The sequence below is a fragment of the Dromiciops gliroides genome, chromosome 2 (genome assembly GCF_019393635.1).
Source record: "Dromiciops gliroides isolate mDroGli1 chromosome 2, mDroGli1.pri, whole genome shotgun sequence".
Classification (NCBI taxonomy): Eukaryota; Metazoa; Chordata; class Mammalia; order Microbiotheria; family Microbiotheriidae; genus Dromiciops; species Dromiciops gliroides.
The window spans coordinates 194099961-194124131 of NC_057862.1; the positions used below are offsets into that span (position 1 = coordinate 194099961).

Here is a 24171-nt window from a genome sequence, read left to right on the forward strand (position 1 = left end):
AAGGACTGATACTAGAATTTTCACTTTTGAAAAGTGATTTTCAAAGCTCTCAAAATGAATTGTCACCTTTTTTGGAATCCTTTAAAAACATCCTGATCACCCCCAAGCTAGGAAAAGGAAAGAAATTCATGTCATAAGGATAATGTGGTATCTATCTTGCTGGAGATAACTAGACATTTCACTTCAAAAACTTAGCTAAAAGGATGACCTAAAAGACCTTTTGATGTCCAATTTCATATTTCAGATAAAAATCCCAAAGAGTATAAGTCACTTTTATTTCCTTTTTAAATATACACATATAATATTTATTTCCAAAAAGCACAAGAACATTATACAAGTCTTAAATTTACATTTTTGCAATAAAAGATATCAATATATGCATCATTTAGAATAACTTCTGAACTTCTGTTCATCTGGATGGAATTGGAATCAGTGGCATGAACATGTTACAATCACCATAGATTATTCTCACAGTGAACCAAAATGCATAGTAGGTTATGAAATGATAAATGACCATTAGTGGATGACCTTGTAGCTCATATATTAGAATAATAAATTAACTATACAGAAACATGTTTTTCCTACTGCAAAGACCTCTTGCCCCATTTCCCCAGTCATAAGAAAAACATGCTTTAGGAGCATTCTCATGAACAGGTTCCTGGTTCAATAGGAAAAAAAAGTGACCTTTTGTGTTCCTGACTTCTGAACGCACCATTTCTGCGCTTGCACTACTCAAGTGCAAACTGCTAGAAGGTTTCAAACATACATAAAAACGTCTCATTTGACAGCAACATTGAACAACGAGACCACACGCAAGTGCCAACACCCACACCCAAGTTGTGAGCAGGCCTCCATGTGCTCATCTCTTGGGATAGATTCTTTGGCAGTCAAGATTTTACTCGTCACTGCCAGAAAGTTCCTCTGGCAGCCCAATGGCTTAACATCAGGATTTGTGAACTGAATGGAACAGACTACTCAAGTAGGAAGAAATTCTTCTTCTGAAGAATCTGCCTTTGCTTTATCAAGTTATTTATATTGGGCATGAATCAGGGCAGAGGTCAACAGCTGCCTGCTGTTGCCGGACACCCAAGTCAGATCTCCCAGCTAAATATTTAGTACAACCAGCTGAACTCTAGATGACACCAAACAGGGGAGAAATCCATGTCTTTTCACCATAGCACTGAATTGATCAAACTGAGTATTGAACATTTCAAACCTCATCCAACTTGCCATAATTCAACAAGTTTCCTACTGCTGCATTATCTTCTGAATACCTTTTGAAGGCTTAATATCAAAGCTGTAGACTTAGTCAAGTAAGATAGCCATGATTATTCTGATACCTCTGACAGGTTCTTCTTCCCTTTCCCTTAACAAAAGAAAAACAAAACATAAAACTAAATACAAATGTGTATCCTCAAACACCTGGTATACATATTTTTAACTTCCCTGTTTCTACAGAGAAGTAAAAGGGTAAGAAACCATTATACATAAATGGAAACAGTCCTCATCAAGGTCAAAATACATTCTCTGAATAGATCTTTCAGACTCCTAAGGCATAAGAGAAGCTAACTGAGGGCTTCAATTTATCCTTTTCTTAAAGCTTTGCATAACAAGTTCCCTTGATATGAAAATTAAGGCTAAGGACCCAGAAAGCTATAAGCAGATTCTGAAGAGCACTATTATTTAAAAGCAAGGAGGCCTAATTACTGCAAGGTACAGCAAGACAGAAACAAAATGTTGATCGCATGGCTTTTTTTTGGTTGTCTGTATCTGTCATACAACTACAGTTCATAAAAGGCTGCACTCATATGATGAACTGAAGATTTAAAGTCTTCTGGGAAGACATAAACTGTTATAGAATTGGCCTGATATTTCTATGCTCAGTGGGGAATAATTTATTATGGTCCTATGGTGACTTAACACCAGGATCAGAGCAGATTTCTGTCAGTTACATAATGGCACCTGGACAAACGATGTGATCTTTTGTTAGAAATTAGGCCCTGGACAATGGAAAGTGCAGTTTTAAAAAGGGCTGGGTCCATGATATCAATTACAAGACTTGCTGTAATATCAGGATGATGACACAATTCTAACCCTCAGGATTTTATGAGGAAAAAAAAAAAAAAGCTCTAAGAAAAATCTGCGTCAGAGAAGGCAATTTTGACTAAGCAGGGAGTCAGTTTAACTTCTGGTAGCAGCAGCAAGTGGTATATCTGGGGCAATTTCCCAGAAGAGAAACGGCAACTTTTACTCTTTGTAAATTTCCTCGATTCTAATAAAATTCTTGTTCTATATCATTCTTTTTCTGGTTGGATATATGGTTATTATGTTCAACTGTAATCTTGTCACTGCTGCTTTTCTTCTGCCATTTCAACACAAATACTGGTCCAGTTGATTAGAGCCAAGCAAGGACAAAAGACCAGAAATAGTCACAATGAGAATTAGCAGCTCGAGTTTGATGGCTGGTATCACAAACACTTAAAAAAAAATCCAACACCTTCTTGGATGGCACTTTTGCCCCCCAAACATACAGTCAGAAATACCCTCCTGTTTCTGGCATGATTATTGAAGAGGGGAAGGCTCTACAAGGGAAAATGATTTCCTTAAACTATTAGCAGAATCATAAACTGTGGGGCAGACAAGTATTTCTTCAGTGGTTCTACAACAGATACACGTTGATATAGGTATGAATATGCTTTATCTTGAGGCATCGAGCTTGCTGATTGAAAGCAAAAATCCATTAAGGGATATTTTATTGAAAGATGTGAATCAGGAACTGAGGAATGACCCCACTGCCACCCGCCCCACCCCCACCCCTCCTCGATCTTCCTAAATGTGTCCAGAATTCCAGACCCATCTTCATTACTGCCTTCACTTGTCACTCTTCTGGAGAACCGGGATTCAAAGTAACTGCCAGTTGAATCCAAATAAGATCTGATTAGTTTCTTGACTCCTTGCGATTTCTTCGATAATACGATGTTGCTGCCAGAGCAAATGGAGTTTCTCATAACGCTCATGAGATAAATGCAGGGGATTGCCCCTCCTTCATAGGAGAAGAAATGAATAAATATTAGCCCGAGTCAAACAACCTCCAATACCTTCTGGCAGTCTATATAGTCTGAGATCTTGGGATGTCTCTGGACCCAGTGCTTAGGTACATAGTGGGACTTGGATTTATTTTACTGAAATAGTTACCAGGGCAAGACTTGGGAGAAAAAAGTACTCAAGTGACCACCCCTAGATAAAGCAAACACTTATGCTGACAATCCCCAAAACAAGTCAGTGAGTGATGGGGCCTAGACTTCGGGGTGATGTTGGGAACTGCAAGCTCTCCTTTTCAGCAGAGGAGAACTCACTATCCAGTCCTTATTCCTCCATGTTGGTGAGACCAAGTGGGGTTCTAACTGCTTTCCTAGTGTCAACATATTGTTTACCATCCCCCCCCCCACCCTGACTATAGAGTCAGAATTCTACTCTTCCTCTCTAAGACACTACAGACCAATGTAACCTGGGGAACAGAAAACAGACAAGGAGAGAAAGTTCCCAGTAAGAATTTAATTCCACTCTTTCTCCTCATATCAAGGTGACATTCTTTTTAATCCTGGTTGTCATACCAAGTTTTGCTGGCAAGCAAAATACATGAATTATAGGACAATTATTTACATATGAGTCATCTTGTGATTCTGGGGGTAATTGTTTTAGGGCAGCTGACACAAAAGGGCTCTGGTTTGGATCTTGCCAGTAATGAAGAACAGTGAGATACTTTTTGGAATAAGAGGAGACCACATACACTCAACCATTAAAGATTTCCCCTATAACCTGCTAACATCCTTTTTTTTCCAGTTTTTTCCCTCCATACCCAGATTCTATTACTCTACAGGATAATAAATACCTTTATAATTAAAATTTTTTTTAAATTTAAGGCATTTCAATTTTCCACAAGAACTACTAGCCTACTCTTTTTTGAGGTATATTAAGGACAAAAAAATTCTAGTAAAACATAAACAACAAAAATCAAACAGTATCCTAGAGCTCTTTGTAATGGTGTTTAATTGTGATTTTTTGGTCACTGTTTAAAAATATTTAAGAAATATGATATGCTGTCTCATGCTTTTGTAATCAGAGCAGTAGCATATTATTAAAAACATTACATGAAACAGAAGGTGGCTTCATGTTTAGAAAGAACAAATTAGTAGTACAAATAAGACAGGTCTGCAAACTTAGGGTTTTTCTTTGTGTTCATAGGGTAGTCACTGAAATCTGGATATGTGCATATGGCTAAAAATACCATCATGGAAAAGCACCTAAGTGCCAATCCCCCATGAGGGAGTGACATAGAATGTGCTTACTTTAGTCCAGGGTCTGTTTCTCCATATTCATCCAGGTAGGGGGCTGGAAACAAGCAGCCTCTGGCTCTGCCTTCAATCAGGACCACTTTGCACTCCCTGATCCTGAAAAAACAAAACATCACTCACATAACATTGCCAGGTTAGGCACTGTGCCAAAAGTAATTCCAAGTAAACAAAATTATTTTTATCCATTACAACCAGATGCAGAGATACCCAAATATTGGTGGGCAAAGAAGAACTGCTGCTTGAAAGCTGGGAAACAATTTTTACAGCCAATGGATCTGATAAAAACCTCATTTCTAAAATATATATAGGGAACTAAATCAAATTTATAGGAATGCAAGTCATTCTTCAAATGAGAAATGGTCAAAGGATATGAACAGGCAGTGTTCAGATGAAGAAATCAAAGTTATCTATTGCCACATGAAAAAATTATCTAAATCACTATTGATTAGAGAAATGCAAATTAAAACAACTCTGAGGTACCACCTCACACCTATCAGATTGGCTAACATGACAAAAACGTAAAATAATAAATGTTGGAGAAGCTGTGGAAAAATTGGAACACTAATACATTGCTAGTGGAGTTGTGAACTGATCTAACCATTCTGGAGAGCAATTTGGAACTATGCCAAAAGAGCTATGGGGCTGTGCATACCCTTTGATCCAGCAACACCATTATTAGGTCTTTTTCCCCAAATAGATCATAAAAAAAGGAAAAGGACTCATGTACAAAAATATTTAGAGAAGCTCTCTTTAGGGTGGCAAAGAATTGGAAATCAAAGGAATGCCCATCAATTGGGGAATGGCTGAACAAGCTGTGGCATATGAATGTAATGGAATATTACTGTGCTGTAAGAAATGATAAATAAGTGGATTTCAGAAAAACCTGGACATACATGAATTGATGCTGAAATGAGCAGAACCAGAACATTGTACACAGTATCAACAACACTGCATGATGATCAACTGTGATAGACTTAACACTTTTCAAGCAATACAATTATCCAAGATAATTCCAAAGGACTCATGATAGAAAATGCTCTCCATATCCAGAAAAAAAAACAAACTGTGGAATCTGGATGCAGATTGAACCATATCGTTTATCCTTTTTTTGTTTTTTGTTTCCTTTTTTGAGGTTTTTCCCCTTTGTTCTGATTCTTCTTTCACAACATGACTAACGCAGAAATATGTTTAATGTGATTGTACACATATAACCTATATCAGATTTCTTGCTGTCTTGGGGAGGGGGGTGGGAAGGGAGAAAAATTTGGAACCAGAAATCTTATAAAAACAAATGTTGAAAACTGTCTCTACATGTAACTGGAAAATGATAAAATATTTTTATGATTTCAAAAGAAAAAAAAAGAATTGCTGATGGTATGTGTGTGTGTGTGTGTGTGTGTGTGTGTGTGTGTTTTGCAATTGGGGTTAAGTGACTTGCCCAAGGTCACATAGCTAGTAAGTGTCAAGCATTTGAGGCTGGATTTGAATTCAGATTCTCCTGACTCCAGGTCCAGTGCTCTATTGACTGTACCTCCTAGCTGCCCCAAATTGCTACTTTTATTAAGATTATGTGTTTAGAAGTCAGGGTTATAGAAAAGTCCATCTGTCAACCAGTTGCTAACATTTATTAGGTACCCTACTCTGTTCCAGGTGATGGAGATAATCTCTGCCTTTGAGGAACTCACAATCTAATGGGGGAGACACGTTCCAGTAAGGATAAATTAGAAGTAACCTCAGAGGGAAGGTACTAGAATTAAGACAGATCAGGAAAGGCTTCCTGTAGTAGGTGGGATTTTGGCTGGGACTTCAAGAAAGCCAGGGAAACCAGTAGGTACAAATGAGGGAGGATGTTTTAAGCATGAGGGAAACCCAGAGAAAATGATCATTCAGATCTGAGAGATGGAATGTCACGGAATAGCAAGGAGGCCTGTGTCACTGGATAAAAGAGTAAAGACCTAGTAGGACTAAGGCAAATGGGTTCAGATAGTAGCAGTACATACCAAAGGAATAAGGACCAGTGGAAGCCCCATCAGAACCCCCCTTAGAAGAATGGCTGGAGCTAATAGTTGGTATCTTGTCAGATGTGTCAGAAAGAGGGAAAGGGCTTAGCAAAAGATTTGAACTACATAGCTTCATCAAATTTTAGTCCTGGAATGGCTCTTCGAGCTACAAATCTTAATAGTTTTATGATCTCTAACCAGACCGGGGTTCAAGTTGAGGAGTGTTTTTTCTTTCTAGCTACCATCTAACAAAGGGTCAGAACACTGGAAAGCCAAATCCAGATCCCCAAAAACGAAGGGTGTTTTTTGCTTTTTAAGATAAAGTTTCATTGTACTCAAAAATGTAAAAAACTTTTAGCTCATGGCAGTACAAAAAGAGCTGGCCAGATTTGGCCCTCAGACCATAGTTTGCCAGACCTAATTTAACACAAGAAAATTCTCTTTTATTCCTTCACTATCTTTCCATGTATATGGAGAATGTGAGTTCCTTGAGGGCAGGGACAGTGTTTTCACCTTTCTCTATATTGCCAGCACTCTGCTAGCACAGTATCTGGCCTGTAGTAAGCACTTAAGAGCTAGACTGACTGGCTGAATTACATAACTAATGGATTATATAACCAAATCTATTCAAACCCTTCTCCAATGCCTCATATTGTGTTGTAAAGATGAATTAAAGACTATGCTAGGGAGCAGCTAGGTGGCACAGTGGATAAAGCACTGGTCCTGGATTCAGGAGTACCTGAGTTCAAATCTGGCTTCAGATACTTGACACTTACTAGCTGTGTGACCCTGGGCAAGTCACTTAACCATCATTGCCCCACCCAAAAGAAAAAGAAAGAAAAGGGAAAAAAAAGACTATGCTACTCTGAAGGTGAGTTCTTAAAGATTGTGTCAACTAAGTGCAAGCACAGGAAGGTACTGATAAAACTGGAGGGTTTTGAGCATGAACCAGTGATGAAATATTTGTGGTTTGAGGAACTATAACTAAATTTGGGGAAGGTTCATTCCTGGAGGGTTGACTACTTGGTAATGATTGGGGGGAAGGGGTCAATAGACACTCATTAAATTATCTTTAAAGGTGTAGAGGTGTTTTATTTTAAAATTTGCATTGGATTGGCACACACACATTCATGTGTGTATATACACACACACACACACACACACACACACACACACTTATATATAGAGAGAAACAAGTGCTTATTGACTGATATACAAATTTTTTAAATTGAAAATGCATTTCTAGTTCTCCTGTCTTTTTTATAGACATGATTAATTTATATTTTGATTTATAAAAACAATGAACGAGTTGTGGTATATGAATACAATGGAATACTATTGTGCTGTAAGAAATGATGAGCAGGAGGAGTTCAGAGAAACCTGGAGGGTCTTGCGTGAGCTGATGATGAGTGAGATGAGCAGAACCAGAAGAACATTGTACACAGTATCATCAACATTGAGTGTTGACCTACTGTGATGGACTATATTCTTCTCACCAATGCAATGGTACAGAAGAGTTCCAGGGAACTCATAATAGAAGAGGATCTCCAAATCCAAGAAAAAAAAAAAAGAACTGTGGAGTATAGATGCTGATTGAACCATACTATTTCTTTTGTTTTGGGTGCTGTTGGTTTTTTTTTTTTCTATTTTGAGGTTTTGTATCACTGCTCTGATTTTTTCTCTTGTAACAGGATTAATGCAGAAATAGGATTAATGTTATTATGTGTATATATATGTGTGTGTATATATATATATATGTATATGTATATAGATATATAGATATAACCTATATCAGATTACCTGCTGTCTAGGGAGGGGGGGAGGGAGGGAGAAAAATATGAAATTGTAAAGCTTGTATAAACAAAAGTTGAGAACTATCTTTACATGTAATGGAAAAAATAAAATACCTTATATGTAAAAAATAAAATTAAATAAAAAAAAACAATTAAAGAAGTCTCAGTGCACACTTTTAAGGTTTTCTGCAAAATTATCAAATACTATAATCATTTGCCACATTTTTCAAAAGATAATCTAAATTTTACTCTTATACTAACACAAATATACAAACTTCACATCATTATCCATAATCAGTAACTATCTTCCACTGTTAGATTCCTTCGAGGGGTTCTAGATTCCCTAAATTCATCATAAACATTTCTCATAACTCATTACTTACTTTAGAAACATGCAGACACCAGCTCCACAATGATTAGCATGAAAAATGCAGGCTCCAACCTCCTCCCCATTTACAATTTCTTGGCAGCAAATATTCTGAGAACACAACATCGTTCCACAGAAGAGACACAGGACTGGGTGCTTTCGTTCATCATCTGAGGACCTCGGGCACCTCAAAAGCAAAGAGAGAACACTGAACTGAAGTTCAGGAAAAAAGATCACAGTGCACAAGACAAGCAATGCTTTTAGGCTTTGTTTTATAAAACCAGGAATCTGTTTTCCAGACAGAAAGCTCCTAAAGTACCAGGCAATGTCTAATAACAAATATGTCTCTTCTTTCCTTTAATCCCTGCCAAATAATTTTCATCAAAATATTTCTTGATAATTTCATAGGAAGAAAAACTTAAAATTTATAGACACCTCATGATTTAATTGGGTTTGGTAATAACATTTAAACAGAGTAATAGTTATTTCAGTTGTAGAAAGAAAAACAATTTCATTGAAAAAATTAGACAAAAATTTATGGATTTGATTATACACAAATTCTGCAGAACAGGCAAATTTCTCTTCCCAAGAGAAAAAGATTGAGAAAAATATTTTCAGCAAATATGACTCTTGTATTCCATAACTGATACAAATCTATAATACCCATTCCTCAATAGTAAACTGGCTAAAGGGCATGAGCATACAATTTTCGAAGGGGGAAATACAAACTGCTAGTTAGCAACTTGAAAAACTGTTTAAAATCTCTACTAATAAGAGAAACACTTATTAAAAACAACTTTCAGGCACCACTTTACATCGATCAACCTGGCAAGAACAGCAAATGATAAAATTCAAAGTGGGGCTGAATGGGGAAATAGGTGCATTGCTGATGGTAAGATTATATAAATTAGTTCTAAGTATCCTGAAAAAACAATCTGGCTATCATAATAACCTCAGTGTCATACTCAGTGTCTCATCACTTTCACTCACCCCACATATCTAATCGGCTGCCAAATCTCATCACATCTTTTGAATATGTCCCTTTTTCTACCCACAGAACCACTTTCTGAGTCCAGGCACTCATCATCTCTCACCTGCACTAATGAAATAGCTTCATTAGTTTCTAGGTCCTACTTCTCTCTATACTCCAATCCATCTACACAGCCACCAAAACTGATTTTCCCAAAGAGCAAGTTTGACACACCTTCCCACACCCCCTTACTCATTAAATTCCAGTAGCTTCCTACTACCTTATTATTATCAACTATTTACACCTGTTCTGCATTTATATTCTTCACAACCTAGCCCCATCCAACCTTAATCAAATCAAATCAAATGAGAGTATATATATAAAGTACTTTTTTTTGGGGGGGGGCAATGAGGGTTAAGTGACTTGCCCAGGGTCACACAGCTAGTAAGTGTCAAGTGTCTGAGGCCAGATTTGAACTCAGATCCTCCTGAATCCAGGGCCAATGCTTTATCCACTGCGCCACCTAGCTGCCCCCTATAAAGTACTTTGTAAGATGATAGATATTATTATCGTTGTTGAGAGGCAGTGTAGTATGACAGAGGGGCTGGCCTTGGAAGCCAGGAAGACCTGGAGTTCAAACCCTGCTTCTGATATATAGAATTTATTTTTTGGCAGGGCAATGAGGGTTAAGTGACTTGCCCAGCGTCACACAGCTAGTAAGTGTCAAGTGTCTGAGGCCAAATTTGAACTCAGGTCCTCCTGAATCCAGGGCTGGTGCTTTATCCACTGCGCCACCTAGCTGCCCCTCTGATATATTTTGGTTGTGTGACCCTGGGACTTTAGCAGACTTCAAATTCAATGGTTGCCATAGGATAGGGCAACCAGAAAAGCTAATGCTAACTTAACACTGCATCAACAGAACCATATTGTACAGAGTGAAGGATGTGTTAGACCTTCTGTTCTCTTTCCTTGGCAGACCCCATCTAGTATACTGTGTCCAGGACCGGGTGCCACATTTTAGAAGGGACAATGGGAGAGTGAGGACACTGGAAATTGTACCATACATGAATCAGCTGAAGAATAAAATTTGTTTAATTTAGAGAACAAGAGACTTTAAGGGAAAATGAGAACCATCTTTGAATAATGCCTTCTTACCTGAATTGAGATGCCTGGTTTAGGAGATAGCTGTAGTCTTCTGGAAGTTCTACCAATTTATTTCTCTGTCTGGGGTACCTAGGCATTTAATATGAGAGGTCACATTTTATCTAAGTATAAACTTAAAACAGACTATGGTGAAGGAGAATTAAGATTGTCAAATGATGGCAAACGAATGTCTCCCTCTGCTTTGGACCCTACACTGAATCCTATTATATACAGAATAAAGGGTAAACTATTAATGTTGGGATTCAAAGACCTTTAGCTTGTTCTAGGCTTCTATTTAATTTTATATTTCATTGCTTCTGTGAGCTCCTGTCAAACAGGTTTTGACTGGTTAACTCCAGCCAAGGATATACCCCGTCCCCTCTCCCCAGTTGCTTGCTTGAAGTGGCACAGTTAGATTGTGTTTCCTGGTTACCTGCCACCAATTCCTCATTCCTTATTAGGTAATTCAGAGATCATCCTCATTTTAGTAGTCTATACCACAAGTATTAAACACTCCACTATAACCAGATTAAAATATAGTTGGGAAATATTTAATAAAATAAAAATACAATAGAACATAGATAATATGTGGTTTTCTAAGTCAAAATGTGATTGGCAGAGATTCCGACATATGCTTTAGTGACCCTGTTTCTATGTGAATTTAACACCACTGGTCTAAAATACCTCAATGCTTGTCCTTCTGGTGAGAGTGCAATCTCCTATAAGGGCCACATCACCTCTTTGTCTAAAAACTCTATAAAAGTTTGAGCCCTAAGTAGCTCTGGGCTGTTGCACAATTGGAATGTGTATAATGCCGTACATCCTGGCCACCAGCCCCATGCTGCCTAAGGATTTGAAGGGGAGGGGGGGTCATCTACCTATGTGGTTTCCTCTTGGCATGTGCTCTCCTGTAATGCTAGGCTCCCTCCCTTTTGTACTGAAACTCCCCAATGAGAACCTGATGCAGTCAGAGCTTCTCTTATTCTCCTCAGCCCATACTATGCTCATTCCTGTCTTTGATCATATGATTTCCCTTAAATATCTTCCCTGTTGAAGATTTTCCTGACTAATCTCACTAATCATGGAATGATATTTTTTCTTCCTGGGAATTCCTATAATAAAAAAGTCTTTGAGATACAAGAGCACAGTTTGTATTGTGTTTTTTCTTTTTATGTATATATATATATATATATATATATATATATTAGTGCCCTAATTATGCACTGTAAGACTGTGTATTGTGCTTTACCTTAGCACCGTCCTGGGGGCATAGTGTAAGGCTCTAGATGATACTTCTTAAATTGAGATGAAGAGCTATAGTGTTACCTCATGGTTAAGTCTCCAAATGGTGTGTTCTAGTTCTGTTCTAGTTCTTTTACTACCCTAGCTTATTCTCTCCTTCCTTACGATATTTCTTTTCTCTTTTCTTTTCTTTTCTTTTCTTTTTGCAGGGCAATGAAGGTTAAGTGACTTGCCCAGGGTCACACAGCTAGTAAGTGTCAAGTGTCTGAGGCCGTATTTGAACTCAGGTCCTCCTGAATCCAGGGCTGGTGCTTTATCCACTGCGCCACCTAGCTGCCCGCTCTCCTTCCTTATAATTCTATGTCCTTCCCTTTGCTATGAAACAGAAAAGCCAACCTCAAGAACAAAGTGGTTGGCACTAGGACACAGGGAAGCTTCCTACTTTCTAGGAACATTGACATAAAGAAGTATAGGAGATGAGGAACTGTGGCAAAATTCTCATTTGTGATAATCTGGATTCTGTTTGCTCCAGATTTTTCCCCCTATGTAGATGCTAATGGCATCCAACATTGGAAGGTCATTTCTAAGACTGCCTTTAATTAGGGGAATGGTTCCCAAACTGTATAGACATATCACAGACATATTGCAAGGTGTCTGAGAATTCATCTGTATAGTAAATATTATTATTTTGCTGTTTCAAAGGAGTTTGGATGAGAAAGGGAGGAGAGATATTAGGCAACAGCTTAAGGAGATGATACGATCCAGTTAAGGCTTTTTAGGGTTGGGTGAGACCTGGACATGCTTGAGTCAGTAGAGAAGCAATTAGCTGATAGGGAAAGGCTGAAGATTTGGAAGGGAGGATAATTCAGGATGCAATGCACTGGAAAAGATGAGAGATGGGATCAAGTATACATAGAATGGGGTTAGTCTGAGCAATGAAAGGGATTACCTCTTTATTAGAGCCAAGGAGGAAGGAAGAGTGAAAGATGAGATCAAGGAATTGTGAGATGAAGAGAATGGGAGAAGAATTAATTTCAGGCAAAGAACCCACACACATTTTTTAAAAAGTATGTGTGTATACATATATACACACACATATAATGAGAAAGGGAAGATAAATAAATAGGTAGGTACCTTACATGCATATGGCCTGCATAATAACTACTTCAGAATACATAACCTGAAAAAAGAAAGTTGAAAAAGTAGAACCCACCTGACCACAGGGTTGTTTCCTTTCAAAAGGCTTTGTAAGGCAGGATCAGAACACCAGCTGTATGGCAGAACCACCGACCCCCCAACAGCAAAAAATAAGGTGAGTATGATATCACAACCAATTGCCAAGAATGTGGTTTTTTCTCCTATTCTTTGAATCTCATTTCTTTTTTTAAAAATATTTTCCCCCATTTCTTTTAAGCTGACATGTTGTCCCTTATGTTATTGTCTTTTCTTCTATTATTGTTGTTTTTATTATGCCATGGATCTTGGTTAACAAAGATTGAAATGGAATAAACAAATAAACTTATACAGCAATTTAACAGTCCCAATTTCTAAGAATAAAAAAATTTTGACTAAAATAGCAATTGCACTCACACAAATCACAATTATACTCAATACAAATCATGACCTATTTTAAAACTGATTAATTGACACTGAGAGAGGGGAATGTGAAGTATAGGAAGAGGAGAGAAAGAAGGGGAAAGGAAGACAGGGGCAAGAATGGTAGAGAAAGGTGAAGGGAAAAAGAAAGGGAGAAAGGGAGAAAGGGAGGGGGAAAATGGAGAAGGGAATGAAAAGGAGAGGGAAGAAAAAACAGGGAGGAAGGAGAGAAGAATGAGGGAGGTAGGAGAACTGGAGGCATGTCATTTATAGAAAAAAGTCTACAGAACAAATAAAGTTGAGTGGGTGGATGATTAAAAAAATAATTTTAAAATGAATTAAAAAAAAAGATGACAGAAGTTGAGAAGAAAAATGCACTATCCTCCCTTTTGAGGAAGCAATGTCAGCAGAGTAGACATTCTTTTGAGAAAGTAACTGCTTTCTAGCAGTTAACTTCTAGATTGGTATAAACCAGCACTAGCCCTGTTCACTCACTGCTGATCAGTCTAAGGCAGTCTTTTCAAATTTCTAAAGTTATGTGTTGTCCCAAAACCCAGTTAAAATGATAGTTTGCCGTCTTAGTACCTCTGGAGTAAGGGGCTCATAGTATCACGATATTCTTGGAAAAGCAGGAACAGATTGGTGGGTAAGGATAAATAACTACAGAGTGCATTGAATTGACCTCCCTCAGAAACTGTAAGAGAAGAAAAACACATTTAGTGAGCATATTGTTCCATATTAGGGATCATATTAGAGTTTCTATCTATTTTACATTCTTTCTATCTTTACAAAACGGAAGTTAAAAATAAGCCATCATCTGCACAGTGAAATCATATGAAAGAACAAAACAAAACATTGGGAAATAATCTGTGTATTCATAATTTCTTGGGGAAAAAAAGCTACCTACTTTATCAATAATCTTAAAGAGTTATAAGGTGTATATTATGTTGGCTAAAGTGGGGTTTTAGCCAAGAGATGAATTCACCCCCTCGATTAACACACCAAGAGAAAAGAATGAAGCTTGTAGAAAAGATCTAGAGGGTTTCTTGACTCCTGAAGTCAAACCTCAAAGTACATAAAATCACTTGGATAGTTGATAAGAGCTAATTCAGAAAACACCAATAAAAATGGAGTAAGGGTGAAGTTAAGAATATCTCTTGGCTCTGGGTGGCATGTTACTGTAGAAAGAATGCTGGGTTTGGATTAAGAGGTTTGGTTAGATTCCTCACTTTGTTACTTTTGATCTTTGTGACTTTGGGCAAGTCAAAACTACTCTGGGCTTCAGTTATCTCACTGTAAAATGAGGAGATGAGACTAGATGCTAAGTCCCTTCCAGCATAAAATCATACGAGCTATGATACAATGAGTCAAAATAATAACAACCAAACACTAAGTATTAAGCAACTGGTGCATAAGAATCTGAAACCAGATGATCTTGAAAAGCTCAGCTATTTATCTGTCTGTGAGGCAGCAGGGCAAGAATCTGTGGTCCAAGTGAATGTTACTGTGAGTAACTGGGCATAGAGTGCTGGGTTATGAGGTCATCTCTTCTGTTACTACCACCTATCATTATAACCAAAGAAAGGAAGAAATAACACCTGCTTTATAGAAACATGTTTCAAACTCCAGCCTGACCTTACCTCATGTGTGCATTTTACATGTGAAAGGACCATTCTAAACACAGACCAAGATGTGACTTAGACAATATGAAGACAGCTTTCTTTATGATCTCATTTCTGAATGACCTGCACTTGCAACATTAGCCTGGTGGCAGGACTAATCCATATATATCAGTGTGAGAACAGACTATGTTTCCATAGGCAAGTGGTTTTCCTTGCACTTTAACCTGTAATGCTTCTACCTTTGAGCTTGAAGGAGAAAACTGAATTTTCTCTGGGAATCCCCAAATTTCCAGCTCTCTGACTTATCTTCAATACAGAATGCCATTCTTATTTACCTGAAAGTAATTCTTCAGGTGGTGGCACTCTGAGCAAATAATGGAAAAATAGAGCAGCACATCGAAGGTAAGGGATAATGCCATTCTTCACACAATCCCACAAATACCAACCAGGAACATCAGAGCTGATGGGAGAGCTACAGGAAAGAAATTCCAAAAGACTACAGATCAAAATACTGAAAAGAATGAATTTGTCCTTCATTTAAAAAACAACAACAACAACAACAACAGAATTTTTGCCTATGTTTTATTTTATAGTTATTTAGTACAAAAAAATTTAAGATTTGTTTATTTAGAATTCCTTCTATAATTTTCGGGGCGGGGGGAGGACGACACACAATACTTCTAGCACCTTTCGCTAGTTTCTGCAGCAAAGAAACCTCCTTCCCCCTACTCTCTTCCATTCCTTTTTTTTTTCCCCATCATAAAAGGCTAACACATTTACTCTTAGGTTTAAAAAAAAACCCTAGAGATTCAGAATTTCATCTGAACACAACATCGAACACAACATCTCAGATTTTAATACTCATCTTCTTTGAACTTACCCTTGAAAGTATGACCCTTCACTAATAAGATGTAAATGAGAAAAACTAGTTATAGAACACTAATATAGATAAGTAGTTACAATAGCATTCAATATTCTTTTGGCTTCTTTGCTATTTTCCTACTGACAGCAAAAAAAAAGGAAAACTAGGCAAGTCTGGTAGCAGACATACAGAAACAAAGTAGAAGCACAATATTTTAAACTTCTGCAGTATCAACATACTTTATTTACCTTACTTAATTGGTCTTAACTAATATGAGCAAGTGTGCTGCTAAATGATGTGCTATATGAGGGTCACTTGAGTTATAGAATTGAAAGAACAATTTGCTGTATTCCCAAAACATTCCTCTAAAAAAGGTTATTCCAAAATCCATTTTCTTTTCAGAGATGGCTTGGGTTATTTGTTCATGTGATCCACTGAAGGCCATACTTCACAGAAGAACCATCTTGTGTTATTAAAGACCTAGCATTTATTCACCAGTAGCAAATGAAGCCACACATTAAAGGCCTTTATAATAATTCTACAATGCTAACAGCTGTATGTGTGTATGGCCACATTTTGTCCTTGGATAAGAAACCTTGAAGTATGCTCTAAAAGGATTGTAAAAGTATTTGGTCATTTCCCCATGTCTCATGACTTTTTAACAGAGAATTTTTTTTTTATTTTTATAATAAATCTGCCAACTGTATCCCAAATACTCCCCTTTTCTCCTTTGGCTGATTCCCTTCTTTCTTTCTATCCCTCCCTCTACTGTGAAATGCTTTATTTACCTAAGTTAGTACAAAATGCTGCTGATTGGCTGTGGAGTCTATGTGGGTTTGAAAGGTTATAAAAATCAAATCTGTACTCTAGGAACCTATAGCTGCTCTCAAAGAGACATCAGTCTTCTTTAGCATGCTAATAAATTTATTTGTTTTCAGTTTGGCCTCTTTTCTTTTAACCACAATTACTGGACTCCTGCTGGACAGGTACATCTTTTCCAAAAGGTCCCATTTCTCTTGGTTGAAAGAATAGCTGAACAAACTCAACGTGCTACTTACCCACCAATATACTGAGAAATTTCTGAGCAGAGAGAAGATGCAGAACGAGCCTCCTCACTATCTTCTTGTAACTGGGCAGGTAAGCTGTCTGTGAAGAAAACAACCCATAAAATTATTTCACGCATTTACTGCTCAGTTACAAGTTGCAAATCCTATGTTCCATGGGGCTGAGATGCTTTATAAATTCCCTTAAAAAGATGCAAAAGGGGACTTTTGACTCCAAATGGTTAATTCTTCAGATTAGTACTGTTAAGTCAACTTTGCTAGAACAAGACCTTGCTAAATGTGGATGTTTAATAAATGCTCACCATTATCATAATAATCACATAGATTAGCAGTCATCTACCTACCCAGGGTGCCTGGGAATTTTAGCCAGGCTGGCAGGAATTCAACCTGCAAATGGGGAAGCAGATTGCTGCTCCTGCTGTTGCTGTCACCAAGCTCAATCTTAGAATCATAGGGCTGGAAGGGACTTTGTGAGGTCATTTAGATCATTCCCCTGTCTTCAGGCAGGGCCATACCTAAACCATCCCAGAAAGATGAGAATCTATCTTAATTTTAAAAACTTTCAGAGAAGGGGTTTCCACGACCTCCCTTGTCAACCCATTCCAATGGTTTGAAAGCTCTTCAGATTCCTGAAAGCTATTATTAAATTGTCTTTATGCCTCGGGGCTCAAAAAATGCCATTTCCTTTTAGCTTTGCCTCCTATATTTTATCCCATGCTTTCAGTCTTCTATGGTACTCTTCTGAATTCTCTCTGGGCCTTCCATATCTCTCCTTAATGGTTGATCCCATAAATGTCCATAATACTCAAAGAAGTATTGAGAATAAAAGGCAAGGATAGTTCAAATATCTCATATTATTTATGTTTCCTCAAGTTTTTCATTCAAAATTTACTTAGGATATACCGCTAGAAAGGCTACTAGGTAGTATAATGGGATAGAGTGCTAGGCCTGGAGTGAGGAAAAATTGAGTTCAAATCCAGCCTCAGTTACTTACAGGCTATATGACCTCGGACAAGTCACTTAATATGCCTGCTTCAGTTTTCTCAGCTGTAAAATGGATAATTACAGGACCTACCTCCCGAGGTTGTTGAGAGGATCAAATGAAATAATATTTGTAAAGCACAGTCCCTGGCAAATAGTAGGCACTTAATAAATACTTGTTCCCTTCCCCCTCCACATACAAGATAGTGTGCTAGGTGTTGTAATGGATGTAAGGATAAATAAAAACTTATAATATAGAATGGGAGCTAAGACAAGATATGGCTAGAGATGACTATAATATAAAACTGAACATAAGGGAATAAGAAAATTATAAAGTACTATTAGGATTCACAAGAGAAATTCCTTTCTGCTGACAGGGTAAAGAAAAGAAGACCAAGAAAGAGATTGTAAATAAACTGCGTCTTGAAGAGATTTTTTTTTTTTTTGGTGAGGCAACTGGGGTTAAGTGACTTGCCCAGGGTCACACAGCTAGTAAGTGTTAAGTGTCTGAGGCCAGATTTAAACTCAGGTACTCCTGACTCCAGGGCCAGTGCTCTATCCACTGTACCACCTGGCTGCCCCTTGAAGAGTTTTTATAGGCAGAAATTAGAGGAAAGAACATTCCAGGTGTTGGGAAAAAAATATGAGCAAAGGAACGGAGGTAGGAACATGTAAAGAATGTTCTAGGGGTGGCTAGGTGGCGCAGTGGATAAACACTGGCCCTGAATTCAGGAGTACCTGAGTTCAAATCCGGCCTCAAACACTTGACACTTACTAGCTGTGTGAGCCTGGGCAAGTCACTTAACTCCCACTGCCCTGCCAAGCCCCCCACCCCCCCCCCAAAAAAGAATGTTTTGGCAATGGGGAGTTGTCCAATTTGGCTCCAATGTAAAATTCATAGAGTGATAAGTTTATAAGATAGGTTGGGATTGGATCAACAAAGACCCTGAGAGACATGGTAAGGAACTGGGATTTCATTTGGTAGACAATGGGGAATGAATGAAGGTTTTTGACACAGGAGATGACAGATGTTTAAACTGGACTGGAGAACATGTAGTACATGTAGTATATGTGAGATCTAATGTGGGACTGAACTTGGATAGTGGTAACAGGAATGGCAAGTCAACAGATGTAAGATGTACGAAGTCTAGGATATATGTGTGTATATGTATGAATGTATGTACAAACAATATATATTGCTTTTATACATACATACATGTACGGAAACATATGCATGTAATTAGAGGTTCTCAAACTCTTTGGTCTTAGGACCCATTAAACTCTTTTTTTTTTTTTTTTTAGTGAGGCAATGGGGGTTAAGTGACTTGCCCAGGGTCACACAGCTAGTAAGTGTTAAGTGTCTGAGGCCAGATTTGAACTCAGGTACTCCTGAATCCAGGGCCAACGCTTTAACCACTGTGCTATCTAGCTGCCCCCCCCCATTAAACTCTTAAAAATTATTGAGGGCCACTCCAAAGAACTTTTATTTATGTGAGTTCTATCAATATGTCATCATATTAGAATTTAAAATGATAGTCATTATTATTAAAATAGTTTTGATCTTGTGGACTCCCTGAAAGGATCTAAGGGATCCCCTTAGACCACATTCTAAGAATATATCACATATGACTATATCATTTCTACTAGGCCTAGAAATGGAAAGACTAGGATCCTAGGAAAAGATATAAAGCTACCTTAACTAGAGCCTTTGATAACAGACTTAATGACACAAGGTCCAGGGATTTGGATACCAGGAATGCCAGAGTACATGTGCCACATGTAAGATATCTTCGGAGGGTGTTTCATCCTTCATCCCCCACAACTTCCATCATTGCAGGATACTGTAAGGTAGAGGTCCCAGACAACTAGTGGCTGTACCTAATAAATTTGCACCTGCTATTTTCCTGATCCCAGTGATTGAAAATTTATGTCTCTTCAGTCAAAAGCCCCTTTCCCTAAATACCTTTCTTTGTGTTAGTCTCCACCCAGCTCAATCCAACCATTTTCCTGGTCCAGTTTCCTGCTCTGCCTTACTTTTTCATTATGTCCTCTAGAATTCCCTGCCCAGTTGTTAACAAACTTTTCCCTTAATTTCTTCTTTCCCTAATTTTCCCACATTCCTCACTCACAAAAGCCCAGATTTCTTTAGGAGATACAGTATTATTTCTTGTTGCATTTCCTCTCATGTTTAAAGAAATATTGGGTCAGGGGGCAGCTAGGTGGCACAGTGGATAAAGCACTGGCCCTGGATTCAGGAGGACCTGAGTTCAAATCTGACTGCAGACACATGACACTTACTAGCTGTGTGACCTTGGGCAAGTCACTTAACCCTCACTGCCCTGCAAACAAAAAGAAAAGAAAAGAAATATTGGGTCAGATGGGGGCAGCTAGGTGGCGCAGTGGATAGAGCACCGGCCCTGCAGTCAGGAGGAACTGAGTTCAAATCCGACGTCAGACACTTAACACTTACTAGCTGTGTGACCATAGGCAAATCACTTAACCCCAATTGCTTCACTAAAAAAAAAAAAAGAAAAGAAAAGAAAAAGAAATATTGGGTCAGGAAAAGGAACTGGCATATTCTTTTGCCATTGCCATGTAACCCTCTCTCTGCCACCATGATCAGCAACCCTCCTTCCTCTGTGGTTCATTCCATCTAACCTACTGCACATTACCTGAAACCTGATTTTGGTCATTTGATAGCTTTTGGTTAACTAACTCTTCATATTTCTCAAGGAGTTCAACAGCTAGAGCATAGCCTTCTACTGGAATCTAAATATGGCTTTCCCACGTGGAGATTTTTAACATACATATTTATATTTCCTCAGGTAGCCTCTTCAACTCAAATGAACTCTCTCTCTCTCTCTCTCTCTCTCTCTCTCTCTCTATATATATATATATATATATATATATATATATATAGCTCCATTCTACCTTAGACATCTCCAGGGTGGCTACACCATAGCTCTTACCATCACTGATAACTGTGACAGTTTCATAATTTTAAACTCACACATTTCTTCTCTGATCACAATCTCCTATTCTTCCATCTCCTCCTAAACCTGATTTCTGTTCTCTCTGCAACCTCCGGTTCTTCTTGTCTTGTTCTCCTAGTCTATCACTCCTGTTCTGCCCTCACTTTTTCTTCTCTCCATTGTTTGGATCCTGTCTTTGCCCACTTCAGTGATGCACCATCCTTTCCCCATGACTCCTTTTGTCCCTGCCACATTGCCATTCACATCCTGCTGACTCTCAACTTTAGAACGCTCTCATCACCTGCCTTCTCTGCTCATTCTCAAGCTGATGCTGCTGGAAGAAGTCACATTACTGGGTTAACTGGGCCCACTACAAATTTCCATTATCTGATCTCAAATGGAAAACAAGGCAGAGCTTTTATTCCTTCTGAATTACCTTGACTAGCCTTGGGAGCCTCCTCCCCCCCTTCAGCTTCATTTGTCTTCACTCCTCTCTTGGAGAAGTGTCTTTTCTCTGAACCAAGGCTTCCTTCTCTTCTTATAACTGAATCATTTCAATTTCTTATCTGCAATCTTTCCGTATCAACTGGCTTTCCCTTTGCTAATTACAAATATTTCTATTCCTATAGCTTACCTTTCTTTCATTGTCAAACTCCTAGAATCATCTATTCCTTCTGTCTCCACATTTTCATCACCCACTCTCTTCTCAGTTCTTATCGCCTTTGTACTCTCTGCAATTATGAATGCTGTTGCCCACTCTTGGTTCTTCTCCAATCTGTTGATACTTAGCTGTTTCTTTCTGGGTTTTCTCCAGGGTTCTGTCCTAGGTATTTTTTCTCTATTCCTTTTAAGATCTCTATATTGGAAATCTCATCAACTGCCATGGGTTCAAGTATTAACTCTATTCAGAAGACCCAAATCTACGTGTCTAGCCCTAGTTTTTGTCTTGAAAGACAGTCCCACATTTGCTAGCTGGGCATCTCCATCTGGATAACTCATAGGCATCCCAAACTCAACATGTTCTAAATACTCTTGCTCCAAATTCCTTGATTTCTGTTAAAGACGTTACCATTATTTCTGCCATCTAAGTTCACAAACACAGCCTTCCTTTCCCATTTCACTCCTATACTAATTATCTGCCATGCCCTGACAATTCAACCTCATAACACTGTTCACACATATCCCCTTCTCTACTCACAGCCATCTCTCTAATTTAAACCATGATCACCTCACACCTAGACTTCCTATTTGGACTCCCTCCTTCCAATCTCTTTTCTTTCCAAATCATCATCCACATAGCTAGCAAAACAGTCTTTCTAAGGCATAGGACTGACCACGTTACTCTCCTACTCAAGAATTTTCATTGGTTCCCTGTGGGTCTCTATGATAAAATATAACTTCCTTAGCTTGGCAATGAAAGCCCTTTATAATCTGGAACAGCTATAAACTAGTTGACCACTCCAGACTGACTTCACACTATTTCCCTTCATATTCTCTGTTACAGCCAAACTTGCCTCCTGCTGCTTCTAGGATTTACGTCTGTACGAGCCATGCTCCGAACCTGGACGAATACTTCCTCACCTTTGTCTCTTGGAATACTTAGCTTTCCTCAAGGCTCAGGTCCATTCTCCTTTGGGAAGCCTATCCTGATTTTCCTAGTGCTCTTACCCTCTTCAAATGGTTTTGTATTGATTTATCTGTTTACATCGTAGGCACAAAAGAGCTGCAGTGCTGGATATGGAGTCAAGAAGACCTGAATTCAAATCCACTTACTACCTGTGTGACTCAAACGCCTCATTTGTAAAATGGGCATAACAGTACTTACCTCCAAGCACTGAGAGGATCAAAGGAGAATATTTGTAAAGCCTTTTGCAAACCTTAAAGCATTATATAAATGCTAAGTATTGTGATTATAATATGTTGTCTCTCCCAGTAGAATGGAAGTTACTTCAGGGAGAGTACTATTGCTTTTGTCTGGGCATACCCAGCACCTAGCTCAGTGTTTTCCACCTTTTTGGTACTTAATGGTTATTGGACTGAGCTTAATGAGTGCTTTCTACCTTCTCAGTTTTCACTATGATATTCTTACTTGTGCACATGTTGTATTATCCAAAAGAATGGAAGCTCCTTGAAGGGAAAGGCTGTTTCTCATTTTTTATTGCTGCATCCCAACTGCCTATTGTATGTAAAAGAGGTGACAAATAAATATTTGCTGGACTAAATAGAACAGGTTTGGCATCTATCTGACTAAGGTCCTGCTCCAGTTCCATTTGCAGAATGCAGGACTCTTAAAGCTCTACTACTGAAACAGAGGCCTTGATAACATAAGTCGTTATGCCTGGGCCCCTTGTTATGTACCCTAGCAAATCTGAGAAGCTCATCATCAAGGTCAGAGAAACTCACTGTAGAAGGCAATGACTTTTATTTCCTAAGGAGGACAGAGGGTGTGGGCTGGCTGGCTGTGAGTGTGTGTAAACCAACAAAATTGTGGTTCCTTGAAGTATTGAATATTGTGGCATATAAATGTGCCCATTCAAATATGTATTCAGAGATGATTCTAATGTTATTATCCATATGTGAATACAGTGGTTAAAAAGATTGATGCAGAGCAATCATCTTTTCCACAATGAAAACATGAGACCACTCTGCTTTGTTTTCAAGGTCCCACTTAGAAAACTGGTTGCTGTTTTTAGCTCTGATTCTTGTCACACTGACTACCCACTATTTCCCTGTTTTGAAGTGCCTACCCCATCTTCACCATTTATAGGAATGTTACCCATTCTTCTAGGCAGAGTTTAAGCTCCATCCTCTCTATCCAACTTTCCTGGAAGAATCCAAATCACACTGATTTGGTCTCTTTTGAGGTCCCATAAGCACTTTTGATCTATTATTCATTTGGTTTTTACTATCTCCTGCCTGTTGTTTTCAAAACTTTAACAAGGGCAGAGCAACTGGAATTTTGGTCCATGGTACCAATTCAGAGGTCACTGAAAGGTATTTGTTATGGTTCTGGATTGTTTTTTTTAATGTTAGCTAAAAACGAAGACTACAAATGCCTTGAAGAGGTATTATGTCTCATACCTCTTTGTATCCTTCACTTGCACAAACCATGTGTTTGAAAAATATATTATGTGATGATTCACAAGTGGTTAAAGGACTCCTGGATGATTTCCTTTGATTAATGGGAGATATAAGACCAGTAGG

The 24171-nt window shown here is 38.3% G+C and overlaps 1 protein-coding gene across 1 annotated transcript in view; it reads right to left on the minus strand.

The window, feature by feature from the left end:
- Positions 1-256: 256 nt before the first annotated feature.
- Positions 257-24171, minus strand: part of UBR1 (ubiquitin protein ligase E3 component n-recognin 1) — a 138118-nt gene continuing 114203 nt past the window's right edge. Inside the window, exons 28-35 of the mRNA XM_043980565.1 lie at positions 17009-17096; positions 15424-15560; positions 14052-14160; positions 13084-13140; positions 10641-10718; positions 8532-8702; positions 4350-4451; positions 257-3043 (exon numbers count right to left, since the gene is read on the minus strand). Coding sequence (XP_043836500.1) covers positions 2902-3043; positions 4350-4451; positions 8532-8702; positions 10641-10718; positions 13084-13140; positions 14052-14160; positions 15424-15560; positions 17009-17096 — 884 coding nt within the window. The 3' untranslated portion in view covers positions 257-2901. The remainder of the gene's footprint in view (positions 3044-4349; positions 4452-8531; positions 8703-10640; positions 10719-13083; positions 13141-14051; positions 14161-15423; positions 15561-17008; positions 17097-24171) is intronic.